General features: G+C 42.6%; 1 protein-coding gene across 3 annotated transcripts; it reads right to left on the bottom strand.

Moving 5' to 3' along the window:
- Positions 1-227: 227 nt before the first annotated feature.
- Positions 228-16,773, bottom strand: LOC311016616 (troponin T, cardiac muscle-like). 3 transcript variants are annotated; one of them, XM_084014430.1, is made up of 15 exons: positions 16,615-16,667; positions 15,902-15,943; positions 9,467-9,486; positions 7,992-8,057; positions 6,637-6,699; positions 5,431-5,460; positions 4,765-4,789; positions 4,078-4,141; positions 3,832-3,948; positions 3,663-3,740; positions 3,458-3,568; positions 3,267-3,376; positions 3,075-3,165; positions 2,958-2,998; positions 228-447 (listed from the first exon to the last, which is right to left on the bottom strand). In XM_084014430.1, exons 1-15 carry the CDS (start codon positions 16,650-16,652, stop codon positions 414-416), a joined length of 930 nt encoding a protein of 309 aa, XP_083870556.1. In that variant the 5' UTR covers positions 16,653-16,667; the 3' UTR covers positions 228-413. The 3 variants fall into 3 exon arrangements, with proteins under 3 accessions (XP_083870556.1, XP_083870554.1, XP_083870555.1); XM_084014428.1 differs by lacking the exons at positions 228-447; positions 2,958-2,998; positions 3,075-3,165; ... (8 more) ...; positions 7,992-8,057; positions 9,467-9,486 and adding exons at positions 10,517-11,055; positions 11,165-11,284; positions 11,529-11,618; ... (7 more) ...; positions 13,781-13,854; positions 15,023-15,272 and having other exon boundaries at positions 15,758-15,943; positions 16,615-16,773; XM_084014429.1 differs by lacking the exons at positions 228-447; positions 2,958-2,998; positions 3,075-3,165; ... (8 more) ...; positions 7,992-8,057; positions 9,467-9,486 and adding exons at positions 10,517-11,055; positions 11,165-11,284; positions 11,715-11,849; ... (6 more) ...; positions 13,781-13,854; positions 15,023-15,272 and having other exon boundaries at positions 15,758-15,943; positions 16,615-16,773.
- Between the last annotated feature and the right edge of the window lie 1,282 nt (positions 16,774-18,055).

Raw genomic sequence — 18,055 nt, 5'->3', positions numbered from 1 at the left:
TGTGTGTGTGTGTGTGTGTTCATGTGTGCTAGTGTTTGTGTTGGGTTAAGGGTCTGGGTGTAGTCCATGGAGCATCATGTCAGTCTTTGTCATGTCGGAGCATGTCTCTGAGTCAGAAGGATCTTCCTGTTTCCTCTCAGCCTTTCTGTATTCATGTCATTCCACATGGAGTTTTGAGTGCCAGTTAACTCATGCGCCCAAAGTCTGAAAGAGCAAGAAGTCCTTGATTGAACTAAGATTGTTTATTACGCCCTTAAACACAGAGGATCTCATTTAATGGATGGTAATAAGAGGAAAACAACAGGGTGAGATGAGCTGGAAAACTGGATATAATTGGTATAATGGTATTGGAGAAACAGGCGGGGCTGGGGAGTGGCAGGCAGGAAGGCCGCTGTTACTCAGCACGACTGCAGTTATTTCCTCAGGCCTCTTTTGGTTCTCTTGGATCTGTTGGAATCAATGAGGGATCACGTGAGACAAAAGACACATGTCCGTCCACAAAAAGCCCTGAGAAAGCACATTTACCGTTGTTAACATTGTAAAGTTGCAGAATCATCTCCCATCCACAAAACAACAAGGCAGTCAGCACACTGAGACATTGAGGTGTGTCTGTGACAGGTGTGATGGCTTGTCTGTCTGCCACACCCAGCCAAACAGCCAGCTCTCCCAGTTTGAGAGAGTAAGACAACCTCAGGGGTCTGGGAGCTCATGGAGAAGACACATGTGAGCTGAAGGGGAGGGTGGTGTTATATGTTGTGATCAGTTGAGGAAATGAAAGCTTAGCTTTGACAGCTGTTGTCTCATCAAGTCAGAAGCAGTTATATTCTTCTAGTTATCAAATACTTTTCATATTTTCTTAGGCAACCCCTGTGTTCTTAGAACATGAATTACAAGACACAAGTATTATTTATTTGTGTGAACTCAGCACGTTTTCTTAAATCATACCTCTGCATATTTAAACAATATTGCTTCTCCCCTCTCACTATGATAGCCGGCTTTGCACTTTGCCCCCGAGTGTTGCCGTTCGAAGCAACTATAAATGTAGTTAGTAGTACAAACTACTTGTTTTCTAGTATAACCTTGCCATGACTCTAACCCTAAAGGGACATCCATCTCATCCATCCCATTCACCATTCACTTATCCTGTAGTCAGGGTTTCAAAGGCAGGGTACACCTGGACAGGTAACCAGTCTATCACAGTAGACATGTAGAGACAGACAGGTAACCAGTCTATCACAGTAGACATGTAGAGACAGACAGGTAACCAGTCTATCACAGTAGACATGAAGAGACAGACAGGTAACCAGTCTATCACAGTAGACATGAAGAGACAGACAGGTAACCAGTCTATCACAGTAGACATGTAGAGACAGACAGGTAACCAGTCTATCACAGGGCTGACATGTAGAGACAGACAGGTAACCAGTCTATCACAGTAGACATGTAGAGACAGACAGGTAACCAGTCTATCACAGTAGACATGAAGAGACAGACAGGTAACCAGTCTATCACAGTAGACATGTAGAGACAGACAGGTAACCAGTCTATCACAGTAGACATGAAGAGACAGACAGGTAACCAGTCTATCACAGTAGACATGTAGAGACAGACAGGTAACCAGTCTATCACAGTAGACATGTAGAGACAGACAGGTAACCAGTCTATCACAGGGCTGACATGTAGAGACAGACAGGTAACCAGTCTATCACAGGGCCGACATGTAGAGACAGACAGGTAACCAGTCTATCACAGGGCTGACATGTAGAGACAGACAGGTAACCAGTCTATCACAGGGCTGACATGTAGAGACAGACAGGTAACCAGTCTATCACAGGGCTGACATGTAGAGACAGACAGGTAACCAGTCTATCACAGGGAGACATGTAGAGACAGACAGGTAACCAGTCTATCACAGTAGACATGTAGAGACAGACAGGTAACAAGTCTATCACAGTAGACATGTAGAGACAGACAGGTAACCAGTCTATCACAGTAGACATGTAGAGACAGACAGGTAACCAGTCTATCACAGTAGACATGTAGAGACAGACAGGTAACCAGTCTATCACAGTAGACATGTAGAGACAGACAGGTAACCAGTCTATCACAGGGCTGACATGTAGAGACAGACAGGTAACCAGTCTATCACAGGGCCGACATGTAGAGACAGACAGGTAACCAGTCTATCACAGGGAGACATGTAGAGACAGACAGGTAACCAGTCTATCACAGTAGACATGTAGAGACAGACAGGTAACCAGTCTATCACAGTAGACATGTAGAGACAGACAGGTAACCAGTCTATCACAGGGCTGACATGTAGAGACAGACAGGTAACCAGTCTATCACAGGGAGACATGTAGAGACAGACAGGTAACCAGTCTATCACAGGGAGACATGTAGAGACAGACAGGTAACCAGTCTTTCACAGGGAGACATGTAGAGACAGACAGGTAACCAGTCTATCACAGGGCTGACATGTAGAGACAGACAGGTAACCAGTCTATCACAGGGAGACATGTAGAGACAGACAGGTAACCAGTCTATCACAGGACTGACATGCAGAGACAGACAGGTAACCAGTCTATCACAGGGCTGACATGTAGAGACAGACAGGTAACCAGTCTATCACAGGGCTGACATGTAGAGACAGACAGGTAACCAGTCTATCACAGGGCCGACATGTAGAGACAGACAGGTAAGAGAGATAGATAGATAGATAGATAGATAGATAGATAGATAGATAGATAGATAGATAGATAGATAGATAGATAGATAGATAGATAGATAGATAGATAGATAGATAGATAGATGGATGTCTGCCTGCAGTGAGAGAGATTCTCCAGGTGTTGGAACATAATCAGTGGGCAGACATCTGTGAGAGGAAGGTGCATTATGGGTAAAAAGTGTGTGTGGCATCATAGAGAGAAAGGATGAGATTCCGAGGTCATTCTTACGTTTTCTGATGGTCACTGACGCGGTTCCTCAGCACATTAATCTGGAACAAAGAACAAAAGGGGAATTGATTTGGTGTGTTATATCCAACAATGACCGCTGTGTACTGCAGCACATACCTCATATTTCTGGGTGGTGAGCTGGTACTGCAGTTCAAACTTCTCTGCCTCCAACTCATGCATCCACTCCCACAGCTCTTGGGCTTTCTCCCTGTGAGACACACACACACACATGGGGCAGTGTGGTTGTTATTTCAGGAATATCAGGAATAATGTCTCTCTCTTGTATTTCAGATTCAGGTTTCCACCTACTTGAGTCTGTCCTGGCTCATGTTCTCCACATCCAGACATTTGCGTCTGTCGCTCAGGATCTTCTTCTTCTTCTCTCTCTCGGTCTGCCTCTTACCACTCCGTTTCTCTGTCTGCGGGGATGCCAAATAAAGCTCTGTTCAGCATTCCTTTTAACTCCTTTATCATCTCACAAAAACCTTTCACCCACTCACCAACTTCTGCATGTAACCTCCGAAGTGGAGGCTGGTGAGGGTTTTCTTCTTCTTGGCGTCCTCCTCTGCTCTCTTCTTGGCCTCCTCGTCCTCTTTACGAGTTCTCTCGTCCTAAAGAAACGTGGATCCAGACAGAAAGAGGAGGTGAAATGTTGGAGGTATAGGTAGTACATGAATTATGTTGCAGCAGCTTCAACGTAACTACCTCAAGGCGCTTTTGTCGCTCTTTCTCTCTCTCACTGCGTATTCTTTGCTGCTCTGCTCGCTCAGCGCGCCGCGTCTCCTGCACAACACATCATCACGTTAGCAGACATGTTTCACATTCTTTGTGGAGGAATGTTCACAACTGATTTGCTCTTTTGTAAGCCTCTCACAATCCTATCCTTGAGATGAACCAGCTCATCTTCTTCCTTCTTTCTGCTCTCGAAGTGAACCTCAATCAACGTCTGGAGCTCCATCAGGTCCTTCTCCATCCGTTTACGATGGATATCCTACACAAACAGGGGTTTAGTACCTGTTGTACTTTATGGTATGGGTCTATGTTTCACATCATTGGTTTGACACGATTAGGCAGAAAACCTATGCACAGTATATATATATACTATAAGTCTGTCACTCACATCAAAATCCACCTTCTCTCCATCTGGGATCTTAGGAGGGATGAGGTTGGGCATCATAAATGGCCTGGAGATGTAAAAAGAGAAGAACTGAAACTGAGAGTGAGCGAACAACACAGACCGTTCTTGGATGAGGTTATGAGTTCATGTGAATAAAATGAACAGAACAGAAAAATATCATTTGTCACTGTCACTGTGGATGTCAAACGGGGATAAAATGCAAATCAGCAGCTTTAATGTGCCAAACAAATGTCCCTTTATGTACTCATGCATGTCTGTTCATGTCATGAATGCTTAGATGTAGTCTGCTCTTAGTTTGGAATAGATTTGATTTGATTGGATTCTACAGTGTTACACAACAAACTTTAAGTAACTATGACGATGTTGCCAAAGAGATGGTACATCAGAAGGGTCTTGCTACTCTGGGGCAGAGCGAGGCTAGCTGTTTCCCCCTGCTTCTGGCCTTTGTGCTAAACTAAGCTAACCGACTGCTGATAGATAACCATACGGATAACCAGGCCAATAACACACTGCCTTATCATTCATGTGAAGGCAGTGTGTTATTGGCCTTTGTGGCATTTTGCCTGAAAGTAACATAATTACAGTAAGTATAATTACATCCACAATCAGTCCTTTGGTTCCCATAACATTGTATAAACATGTCTGTGAACATTGGTGAGTGTTACTCACTTGAATTTGGGTTTTGCCTCTTCCTCTGTTTAGAAAGAAAATAGGATATTCAAATTGAAACAGAAGACACCACTGAGCTAATCCAGACCCCCCCCCCCCCCCCCCCACACACACACACACACACACACACACACAAACACACACACACACGCACACACACACACACACACACACAAACACACACACACACACACACACACACACACACACACACACACACACACACACACACACAAACACACACACACACACACACACACACACACACACACACACACAAACACACAAACACACACACACACACACACACACACACACACACACACACACAAACACACACACACACACACAAACACACACACACACACACACACACACACAAACACACACACACACACAAACACACACACACACACACACACACACACACACACAACACACACACACACACACACACACACACACACACACACACACACACACACACACTCACCAAGAGCACACCAAAACATTTTGTAATCCTAAAGCCAGCAGGTTCTAACAGTATGTGCTTGCTGGGAAATGTAGTTCAGCATATTTATCTGAGTTTGATTCAGGTGAATGTGGAGTACGTCCAAGAAAAACACATTCAAAATGAATAACATCAATCTTGATAAGCGGTGTTACCATCTCCGTCCTCCGCTTCCTCTTCTCCATCTGAAACCAAAATAAGATACTTGAGAGGCCTGTGTGAGTTGTTGAGTGTGTGTCAGATGAGCAGCAGGCGGTAAATAGTTGTGCTTTGGGAGTGCTGACAGACACAATTATATGTCAGGACATGAAAAGTAGAGAAAGAATAGAGCACTGGGAACGTTCCTTATCTTGGTGGATGTGTCACCTTTAAAGTATCACATGTGTCACATATTATAAATAGCATTCTGTCTGAGAGGTTGTCAATATAATGATGAGCTCACCAAACAAGGCTGAGCATCCGTGACCTCTGAACGACTCAACCAAAAGGCTGGAAAGGTGGGAGTTTTTGCAGGTTTTAAGGACTTGCCTTGACTTGAATACTTGAGATTTTGAGATATTTCCCAGTCTTCAACTTCAACTCACTGTTTCACTCTCGCATTTAATCTCTAAATGTTTGTTTTTCTTCTGCTTGCTTTGTTCTGTTCTCTTTTGTTTAGTTTGTTTTTTTTGTAAAGCATATTTGAGCACCTGGAGAAGTGCTATATAAAACCCCTGTATTAATATTATTATAAATATTATTATTATATTTCACTGGATTAGTGATAACTGACCTGATGGGGCTAGAGTAAAGTGAAGATATCAACATCATCAGGAAGGACTCATCATCTGGACAGCGTGAATGTGTGTACACACTTCCATGGCAACCATCGACTGCTTGTTGAGATGTTTGAGTCTGGACTAAAGTGGCGGACCGACAACTGCACCCCTAGCATGGCTAATCAAAACTCTGATGACCCAAACTGGCACGTGAAATGCTGCATTCACAAACAATTTTGGCAAGATGAAAAATCCCTTTTCCGTTCCACATCAGGTGACAGCTTACATGTTTGAAAGCATAGATAATATTTGGTTGGATTGGCAACAACTGAACTAATGACTAATACCAGAGAGCCTTAGGGATGGGAGGCCTGGATTACTTTCCCCCTGTGGCTATAGTGGTGTGACTAAGAAGGGGGGAGGGGGGGTGACATACCAAAGTGAAGTGTGACTGAGATGGCTGATCATTTCCCTGTCTGTCTCTGACTGATGGTTACACACAGAACTGTTGCCAACACACGAGATGTTGTCTAGGTTAACGGCCGCTGACATCACACTGACAACATGTCTGCCCTCCCACAACGATCCCTCTAACCCCCTCACCTTGCTCGTCGTTGGCCTCCTCTCCTGCAGCAGCCTCGTCCTCGTCCTTGCCCTGCGTGGCCTCTGGCAGAGAAACAAGTCCTTCAGTGACATATCAGTGACAAATCTTGACACTCACAGGGTGTGATCTTGACTCATTGCCATTTTGGAACCATAATTTTTCATAAGTTTGTGGTGAAATATATGGAACAGCTGAGAGCAGCTGCTAAACTGTGTTTATATCATTTGATGCCTTTGACTCATTAGTAAAGGACCTAGAATGTGGAAGTATTCCTTAACTATGAAATCCCCAAACTGTCTTTTAACTGTGTGATAATTGTGCGTTTTGTTCGTAATATATTTGTTGGGTTTATGCTTCCCTCTTGGCCAGGTCTCTCTTGGAAAATAGATGTTAAATCTCAACGAGACTTTTAACTGGTTAAATAAAGCTTTAATAATAATAATTAAAAAAAAACAATTCAACTGATTTCCTCATCCCTGCTATTGGAGAAGCTTGTTCACATTGTCTGGAGGAGTGTCCACATTATGGTGGTTTGGCTGTAGATCGACTGTGAGTTCCAGAGTAGAATGCCTCACATTCATAATAAAAGATTACCAGACAACCAGTGCTCAGTGTGTGTGTGTGTGCGTGTGTGTGTGTGTGTGTGTGTGTGTGGTGTGTGTGTGTGTGTGTGTGTGTGTGTGTGTGTGTGTGTGTGTGTGTGTGTGTGTGCGTGCGTGTGTGTGTGTGTGTGTGTGTGTTTTGGGTGTGAAAGATGTGCTGACAAAATACCTTGTTGACTCTGACATGAGCTCTATCAAATCCTGTGATAATCCCCATATTTAAACACAAACATCCATCGCCAAGTTCCCAAGCGGTTCAGGTGGTGTTTGGGAACGTGAGGGAAAGCAAAGCAGCAAATCCCCCAACATGTAGTCTTGTCAGGTCACACTTACAGAAACATCTGCAGTACTGACGGCAAAAAGAGCCTGACTTAGTTGGATGAGGGACAGTCATACTCTCCAGAGGATAAACCAAGACAATTATTTATCATGAATGAAAAAATGTATATATGTTAGAAAATCCTGATAAAATACATAAGTATGCAATTAAAAATTAAAATGATATATATGATTTTAAGATATGTTCTATATATCTATAAATGATTAAACAAATACATAATAAAGAAGTGTCTAAATAAAAGGACTAAACTTGTTAAATGTATTTTTTAATATCTGTCCATTTATGTGTATTTATTTTTGTCTTTCAACATTCAGACTTCGATTTAGTCTATTTTTCTGTGTCTGTGTGCACCACCTCCACAAAGACAGTTGCCATTTAAAATAGGTGCTTCAGATCAAAGCGCAAGCAGTACCTTCCTCCTCCTCCTGCTCCTCCTCCTGCTCCTCCTCTACCTCCTCCTCTACCTCCTGCTCCCCTGCTGAGCAGAAGCACAGAGGCGTTTAGTCACACCAGTCAGCCAGCAACAGTCAAACAGAGAGAAAGTAACTGCAGGGGTGTTGCAATATATCAGTATTGATCACCCCATTATTTAAATATAAATATTGATTCCATGTTAATAATACACCAATAATAATAACATGTGAATAACCAATCATTTTTAAATCTCCACCTCCCTATTTATTCATATTCCCTCCTTTTTTTAGTGTAATTAATTTGCCAAAAGAGACAAAGCACTTTGAACAAAGGTAAAGATGAATTAGTCTGATAGCATGGTTTCTTTTTCAAATTATCAAATTTTCAAGTAACGTTATTGTGAACTATTTTGGCCACGATAATCGTTATTAAAATACTGACATTGTGACATCCTCAAAAGAAAGAAAGAAAGAAAGAAAGAAAGAAAGAAAGAAAGAAAGAAAGAAAGAAAGAAAGAAAGAAAGAAAGAAAGAAAGAAAGGAAAGAACCATTTCAAATTGTGATGAAATCATGCAGGAATGATCCTGATATAATCATTCACGTAAGTACACAATATAAGTACAAATGTGAGGTACATGTAGGATCTGTGTACCGTTTGTTCTTTGGTTATTTCTTTTAAAAACGAAATCAGAAAAAAATAAAATAACTGTGTTTGCTGGACTCTTTTGAAGCAGGCCTGAACACCTTTTTGATTTACAGCTTTAAGGTTTTTGACGGCTACATTGTGCCTCCTGTGATGTGATGTTTTCATGCCTATGCTTTTATGCTCATTTTTTAAATTTATTTTTAATGTAAGCACTCTGAGATTCACTGAATGAAAAGTGCACTACAAATAAAATCTATTTGTATTATTATTATTTATCTTTTGTTTTTTTTTAAAAAGGGGGAATAGGGAAAATAATGAAAACGGGCCTCTTTTTTTCTGTTTTACACCCCAAACCATGACCGGAGACGCAGCCTCTCATTAGGGCTTTGATTAAAATGTAGTTTATATTAATCATAATGTTGATGTTTGGAAGCAAGCCTTTTAATAGTGTCTCTTTGGGCTCTGTGTAATTGTGATGAGTTCTCACCATTTACAGAAAACAATCAATAAATGAAATCTCTATTATCTCCACCTCATCAAGGTCATACTATTCTAATGACATCTAATATTATATCAGTCAGTGGCCATATTCCCAGTGTATTTCCTGATTATACCAAATCAATGCAGTACTAGTAGTATTTTACAGTGTGGTTTTACTACTTTTACTGAAGTAAAGGTTCTGAATACTTCCTTCACTCCCCGTAACAGCAATGTTATTTTAACAACAGATGTTCATGTCTCCACCTGCTTCTCTGTTAAGTGTCGCTGAAACATGACCACTAATCATTCATCAGTGATCTAGAGCTCCATTTATAAAAGTCTCATACCTTCTGTCGCCTCCTCTTCTGAGTCACGCAGCCAGGAAAATACATAAGAGTCGGAATATACAAATATAATAATCACACAAGAAAGTACCGTATGTTATACACAACCACAATCACTTTGTCATGTTTCAATTCATTACAAACAAAATAAGGACAGGAAGAGGAAATCGTCATCAGTTCTTACCTTCCACCTCCCTGTGAAAGTCAAATACAAACATGCATTATTGTTCTGGTGGGTAGAAAACACACATGTGCATCAGTCTGTCATCACATTACATCGTACCGCTGGCCTTACAATAGATGAACAGTACTGCAGTTGTGTAACAGGGTGTATTTTCACAGTTACACAAGGTACATGTAGTATATTCTAGCAGAAGCTTTACACATGTCGAGCTTTTGTATGATACACGAAACAAAGAAAAACAAGCAAACATACTCCTCATACTCCTCCACCACCTCCTCCGTGTCAGACATGGCAGGAGGCGTTCAGGTGCAGCAGGGAATCTGAACATTACACACAGAGAAATCATCTTCACATTCTTCATAGCTTCAGCAACATTTATAGCATAAACCTTGCATTGTGGTTACACACACACACACACACACACCATGTTGTAACCAGTGAAACGTACCTGAGTGAGAGTGATGAAGAAAGGGAGCTGATGGAGGGACACGATGTGCAGGAGCAAAGGTGAGGTGGTCTCAGAGGCTGAAGGGACAGACTGTGTAATGGGGAAGAGGCTTAAGGACCCCTTGTTGTGTTATTAATAACTTTTGGAGATAGCATGTACTCTCTATTATCACCATTCCCTAAAAAGGCCGCTGTGGGCACGAGTGGGCTTTACGGTGCCAAAAGGATCCAGATACAGCCACGGTTGCTCACACACAGTGATTCACCACACACACACACACACGTTTCCTCGGCCTTGTATGGCAACCTGCCACTGACAAAACACAGGCATCAACTCTTATCTACATCCTCCCTCTGCTGAGGGAGTGTTGTTACAGAACGTATATGCATTTAAGACGAGGAAGGGACATTGATGACGGACATTTGTGGTAATAAATCCCTTTATTTCTTATACAGGCAGCATCTTGCCCACAATGACAGAAAAAACACATATTTTCTGCAGATTAAACAAAAACATACAATTACGACTTCAGAAAGCCCACTACTAAGAATAGGCATTATTAGCCTCAAGACCTTCACCTGGTTAAAGTGCTTGAAAAATTACACAAAGTTAAGGCACGTTTTAAAACAAATATATCACTGTCCTTTTCCCCTCATGGCAACTTTGCTTTTTACTCTTCCTCTCACATTAAACATAATAAAATAAGGCATATTTGTACCTCGAGAAGCAATGCAGAAGTGTATGATTGAAGCATCTTGACTTTAAAAGCAGTTATCCTCCCTTTCAGTCATTTAAAGCTTAAAACTCAACTCACTTTATTCCCTATTTGGCATATCTGTTCCTCCTGTTTGTTTTGGCAGCGAAGAAAAAAAAAGTTTAAAAGTTTGCAAAAAGAATCAGTCAGTCATGGCATCCATTAATCTTCGGTTGTCTTCCTCTCCTCTCACCGTCTACAGAATCCTACAAATGAGGACATGGAAAGGAAGGATATGGTTGCTGAAGAAACACATCTTTCATATTTAAATCTAGTTCTGTTAAAAAGCATTGAGGGACATTGAACGCATCTTACCTGTTGGGTGTTATGAATGGACGTCCTTCACTTGTAGATGGGGTTGCTTTTTGGGACGTCGCCCTCCTCTCTCGTCTCAAACAGACTCTTCTTACCGGTGATGTCCACATGTCTTAAGGCCTACGGATAGAAAATTATCCAAATTATTTCTACCAGACAATCAATCCTCAATACAACACATGTGTTTAAACAATAAAGACAGTTGGTTTGGGCTTATTATTCAAGGGTAAGCAGCAGGAAGAACAAAATGTATGAAACACAGTGGAACTCAAAGAGTACTTCTGCCCTCTAGAGGCCAGATGCTACACTTGTCTAAACCCTCCTACGCAGTTTTAACAGAATGTAAGAATGCAGAAGGCCTCACGGTAGGACTGTGTGAAGACGCAGCTTGGTTGGGCTTGTTTAGCCAGCGGTTGATCCTGTCTGACATTCCTGATGTGAAGCTCCTAAATTCCTGAGAATTTCCAGCAGAGATGTGAAATAATCTGAACACCCAAAGATCATCAGCACATGCAAATCAGATAATAAGTCATTGTGAGCATGAATGCACCTGTCTGGAAACTCCCGGACTGGTGGGGCTCGCTGCCTGCTGCTCCTTCTCAAACAGGCCTCTCTTCCTGGACACCTCGTCCAGCAGGAACAGAGTCCTCTGGGTCACGTCTGTAGGTCGATTTATTTCTGACTTCTATGCACATATAGGAGGCAGAATTAAGAAGAGAAAAAAAGGAAAATGTGTTACTTGTACAGTTACTTGAGTTGAGTATTCTGTTTTGTTGCTGAGATTCTGACCTGTGCAGCCTGAGCCAGTCTCTCCATCTTCTCCTGGATGGACCTGGATGAAATCCTCTGCCTAGAGCTGGAGGAAACATAATGCATATATGCACTGGCCCCTCTATGCACACTCAGTTTGACGAAAATAACAATAATTCAAACATTTATCAGAAGTACAAAAAAGTGATTTGTCTGAACAAACTCACTTTCTCTGGAAAGATGATGCCTTGTCTTCATCTTCATGTTGGTCCTGGATAATTAAAATGACAAATCATACATTTTGTTCTCAACAATAGTTTGATAGCGATTCTGAAAGAAAATCTTCCCGCCCAATGTGCAGAGTGATAACTGTAAAGCTCATTAAGAAGTTGGAAACTGTGAAGCCGAGAATCTTACTGTGTTGGATTCAAACTTCTTGGAGGCCATCCTCACACTGGCACTACGACAGAAGAAAGGTTTTATGGATCAAACTGAGTTAGTCAGGTATAAAGAGACTCAAAATAAAGAAGGGATGTCTCCTTACCTCCTCTGCAGTGGTGCGCTCTCCTCTTCTTTCTTCCTCATCATCTGTGGAAAATGTGTGAATTTGTTTTAGCAGACCTTAGAGTCACCCGACCAGCAGCAGCTCATGACCCGACAGTCATCCCGTCTCTTTTGATGAGTTAACAAAGCAACCAGTCAGCAGTAAAAGCTGGTAAACATTGCTTCGGCTATTAGCATAAGCCCAAAGCTTGAGTGGCGCAAGCAAATTACCCTGAACGGAGTCGAACAGCTGATGTGAGATTAAATCAGGTTTTAACAGTCAAATAGGCAGAAGTTAAAGTTGGCATTCAGCAAGGAGAATGTGTGCATGCATGTGTGTGGGTTTGATGCATTTACCCGAAAAGATATAGTCCTGGAGCTCTGTCTGACGAACGCAGGCTTGGCCATCTGTTCAAAGTTGCAGTTGGAGGGAGAGCCATTCTCACTGGTCTGAAATAGAGTCAGATGAAATTTACTGCCACATGGGATACGATTGAAGTGTTCCTATTCAGACGAGGGGGAGCTCCAGCTCCACTTCTATTCTTCCAGACTTCTCACAACATGGAGCAAAGATACAGTAGTTTGGTTTGATTGTTAATGTAAATGTTACTCTTGTAACACTGGATGGTGTTGCTGCTTCATTTGATGAGCAGTGGCATCAACACGTTTGCAGCCAAAGTCAACGAGACAAGCACAACATGAAGCTGGTTATGATGTCAATTCCATCATCTGATGGTGGATGTGTTCAAATACCTCCTCTGTGTGTCCGTTCTGGGCCGGGGGTCCAGGTCCACCTGGAGATGGGCTGCTGTAAGATGAAGGCCAGTGTTCCTGTGGTGAGGAGGTCGGGGAGCGAGGGCTCATGGGACTTGTGCACGCGCTGGCAGAAGGGCTTTTGTCGAGTGAGATGGAGACAGAGCTGCAACGCCAGGAACATGATGAAATGCAAGGTCAGTTGAATGTGTGCATGGGAAAACAACCGGTGACCCAACTCACAGTATTGAGTCGTTACCCCTATTCACCAGTCTCCATTTGACATATTGTATTCTACAGTCTGTACCCGCCCCTATAGGCTGTCATCATTCTTCAAACCAATGAAATGATGCCATGGGGAACTTGTTTACATCCAAATAGGAACCCAGATTCCCAGACTCGATATCTTGACATCCACATTTCTAAGACAATATTCTGCTCTCTTGCACATTTATTTCCCTGTATGGACTTGATAATATTTATCTTATCTTAAAGAAATGTTTAATCCGTTTGATCCTTCCCCGCTGACTCAAGTTGTAAATGAAGGATAGACAGATGGTGCTCACGGACCTGACAAACTTGCGAGCCGGGTTGGACGATGGCTTGGGATCAGCGTCTTTGTGTGACGACTCTCCATTTTCATGCTAACAAAGACACAAACAGGAGAAACGGTCACTGTGAGCGCACAGGATACAATCCTTTTGAACAGAGCCTCCTGGGACACGCCTTGCATTACATAACACTGAACAGTTATGACCTAATTTGCAGATAGAATGAATTAAAGCCTGCCAGTGTAATAAAGATAAAGTTCATATTATGACCTTAAGCAGGACTTATCAGTTTTTAGATGATTTGCATTTTAACATACAGCAACAGTGCAAGGCCGGTCATAAGACAGGTGATTATCCATACAGTATTTCTCTTCAATTTCCTCAAATGTCATCATTGATCGTTCATGCCTGAAGGAAAATACCCAAATTGTTTCTAACTAGTCAATATGTATGACATGCATGTGTGTATGCTTGTCAGCATCATACACTCTCTTTATTTAGCCTTTATCACCTAAATAGTGTTATTAATGCACACTTGGTCTTTCCGTCTTTACAGAACATACAACATTGATATCGTAGAGGGAATAAGTTGTGGAATCTGTTAAATAATTAACAGGGCTGTCCCTCCGTGTGGGGTAACAAGGAACTGTGTGTTATGACTGAGTGAGGCATTAATAGTTTGGATGTGAGTGTTTGTCTACCTGTCTTGGAAGGCAGTTCATACTTTGTCATTTCTAAACATGCTAGCATCGTAGCTCTAAGGATCCAGACTGAATATAATATTGGTTGAATCCAAATGACTTTGGTGATTCCCTGACTTTCTCATTTAGCATCCTTCAGCATTTAGGTCAAAGTTTCCCGTTATCCCCTGAAATATCTCAACATCTACTAACAAGGTTTGAACGTTGGGTCCAGACATTCATGGTTCCCAGACGATGCGCCCTAATCCCTTTGGGGAGCCAGTGGTTTTTCATCCAGCGCTATCATCAGGTCAAGATAAGAGTTTGTTTAAAACATTGGTTTATGATCAAATACATGCAAAACTCATGCTAAGATGCTGAACTGTTGTAACTTAAGGTGGTGAATATGGCATATGGAGCATGATAGCGATATTACTGTGAGCTTGTTAGCATGTTTAGCTCGGAGCTGGCTGTGCCTTCAGCCTCACAGCGTCTCTACGTTGTGTTCTCATAAACATAACCATGATAACAAAATATTTTTTTTCATTTGGCTGAAAGGCAATGGGCGTGTCTCGGCTTACTTGTCTGTTGGTGATATGAGTGCTGCTGCTGCAAGAGCCTGGTTTGTGTGTGGCCTCCCCAGAGGGCAACCCAGCAGCCTGCTCCTCCACCATGTCCCCCAGTAGCTCCACTCTGGCTCCTCCTCCGCAGGCCTCTGCTTCATCCTCCACTGCATCCTTCTGTCGCCTCAGCGTCTCCACATGCCTCATTCTCCGCCTTTCATCACGGCTGCGCAGCATCTCCACGAAGTCTAGCTGCATCTGATCCACACTGCAAAGAAACGGCACATACACGGTTTGTTCTGGCGGCTCATCTGAGTGTTTACCGCACCGGCCCACAACCTAACCCTTTGACGGTTCCTATCCTATCCAAACAGCAGTCTGACATGAATGACTGATAGATTTATGATGGATTGTCTCTAGAAAGAGAAAGGACCTGTCATGGTGTTGTCTGATCCGGTTTCTCTAATGAAAGACAACAGTTCCTTCTGCTCCAGCGTCTCGGCTGGTGGTGGTTTTGATGGCTTTTCATACTTTGGGATCAGTTTACTTCATGTGTTTGAAAAGTATACAGATGACACACTCCCATAGGGCAAAGGTGTAAGAATCCTCTCTCCCTGCATCTCAAATCGTCCCAATGAAAAGGCATACCATCAAAGTGGATGCATACTTCCCACCATGACATACAAGACAGATGGAGAGAATGAAAGAGAAATACAGATGAAGCGAGAGCACAACGAGGTATAAATGAATAACCTGCTGAGGCCCTGGGACGTCTCACTGGTGGAGTCTGTCCCAAAGGGGCTCTCGCTGGTGGGAGTGTCTCTGGGCGTTTGGCTGAAGTCAGCGTCGGGTTCGGCGCTGCTGCTCGAGCTCTTCACCCTCCTCCTCCTCTCCCTTTCCACCTCCTCCTCGTCCTCCATCGTCCACTGCCGTGCTAGGCTGAGGACAGAGTCATAATGCTTACGTGATATTCAGAAGGCTTGGATGTAAAACAGAAAATGAAACAGAGGCAGAAATGCCTCCAGAACAGAACTGAAATGAATCCAATAAAGTCCTTGTTTTGGTTGTTGGAAAGGACAGATGGCGATCATAACGGTTCCACAGAACCTGCTTTACTTGTTCATCAACTGTTTAGGATTACAGTGGTTGCTTGTCTGAACAACTTTAAATAAACCAAACATTCAGTTTAGTGGGAGGATGTGTGTCGAAAACACACTGAGTAGTGTATTACAGTAACAGCAGGTTGATGTTTCCTCTGGAGGAAAGCATTCATTCAAGGATAAGACATAAGTATCGATCTAGGTTTAAACCTAAAAAAAGGCCAGCTGTATCGTTATGTAGTCTCCAAACATCACAGCAAAGTTGGACGTGCCAATAACAATAATAATGACAATAGATATGTTTCATAAAGCCACTGGGCTAACAAGGCTAGAAATATGTCTATGTCCCTACATTAGTATTATTAACTATTAGTTCTTATTGGTGGCAAGAGTGAGCTACTGTTAGTGACTTAAAAGTAAACTTAACATAACATCTAGTGTCTAGAAGCAGCAGCTCAAACACAGGTGTCATATTCTCTTTAAAGAACAAAACTCCAGTTATAATCTTACCTGGACAAAGCCGACCAGTTCTTTCGACTGATGGACATATTGGACAAAAAAATAGAAAAGTTCCCAGTTGCACCTCGCTCATAGACGGGAGAGTCGACTGACTGGCACTCTGTGGGTGGCAGTCAGATTACAGTCGGTGCAGCACAAAGCAGTCCACCTTTACCCCGCCGCAGTTCACTGAGGTGTCACATGACCACAAAGGTAAGCTTGAGGGAGGGAGAGAGAGAGAGAGAGAGAGAGAGAGAGAGAGAGAGAGAGAGAGAGAGAGAGAGAGAGAGAGAGAGAGGGAGAGGGAGAGGGAGAGGAGAGAGAGAGAGAGAGAGAGAGAGAGAGAGAGAGAGAGAGAGAGAGAGAGAGAGGGAGAGAGAAAATACCACACAGATAGGATATTAAAAAACATCAGTGAAAAGAAGTGTTTTATAAAGGAATGGCGACTGATTTGCACGGTGACATGGTCAAAGAAAAATGTAACTATTTGATGTCAAACTGGATTTTGATGCTTTGTTGCATTGAGTCTCTTTACAGTGTGAGTAAGACTGTTTGCTCTGCTGTGTGAGGCCACACCTGTCCTGTCCTCAGAGCCCAGCGTCGGACTCTGACCCACTCAGTCCAACACACACACACACACACACACACACCCTCCACCACTCACCTGGCTTTATGATCACATCTGCACCTTGTTTTAATCTAGTGTGTGTGAGGCCACAATAAACAGGGTGAGCTACAACCGTATTCACACATGAAACGTAGCTCCTTGATGGTCATCCATATTCCTTGTGTGTGACTGGGCTACACCCTGACCCTGCTTCACAGCTGGCTCATAGCTCGTAGGCTACCATGAAGATGCTATCTGATGGGGGTAGTTTGCATGTCACTCCCTGGCCAAAGAAGTAAAGCATGCTGTCATTCTAAACACTGAAGTCTTGATTTTGTTGAACCTAGTGTTTGTGCTGCTGCAGTGTTCATATGGAGGTTATTTAGTGACAAGTGATGACTGCAGGCTCTTTGGATCCAGCCACATAAGGCGATAATGATTAAAGCTCCATTACGGAAACACTTTCCCGGGTATGCTTTATGAGCATGCAAAACAGACAACTAAAGCTGTGGACAGGATGGCGGTGTGGACATCTGGCAGACGTATATCAGTAGAAACAGAAGTGCCTCTGTGTGAGAGCAGCATTTTCTTTTTAAAGTCTGAGTTGTCCATATGTTCCATTTTCATTGCTCTAATATAAAACACAGAGTACATCTGAGGCTGATGAGGATACCATTACCTTTGCAGTCTCTGGTCATAAACCACATTATTGGACGATGACTGTGCTAAATGAAAAGTTTAGGGATCACCCTAATGTTTGCAATGAATCCTGAGTGGGATGGTAATATTTTTGCTCTATCTCTAACATGAAGCTACTGCACAGGGACTACTTCCACCTTAGAAGAG

Source organism: Eutrigla gurnardus, assembly GCF_963514095.1.
Source record: "Eutrigla gurnardus genome assembly, chromosome: 8".
Classification (NCBI taxonomy): domain Eukaryota; kingdom Metazoa; phylum Chordata; class Actinopteri; order Perciformes; family Triglidae; genus Eutrigla; species Eutrigla gurnardus.
This window is presented reverse-complemented; position numbering and strand designations above follow the sequence as displayed.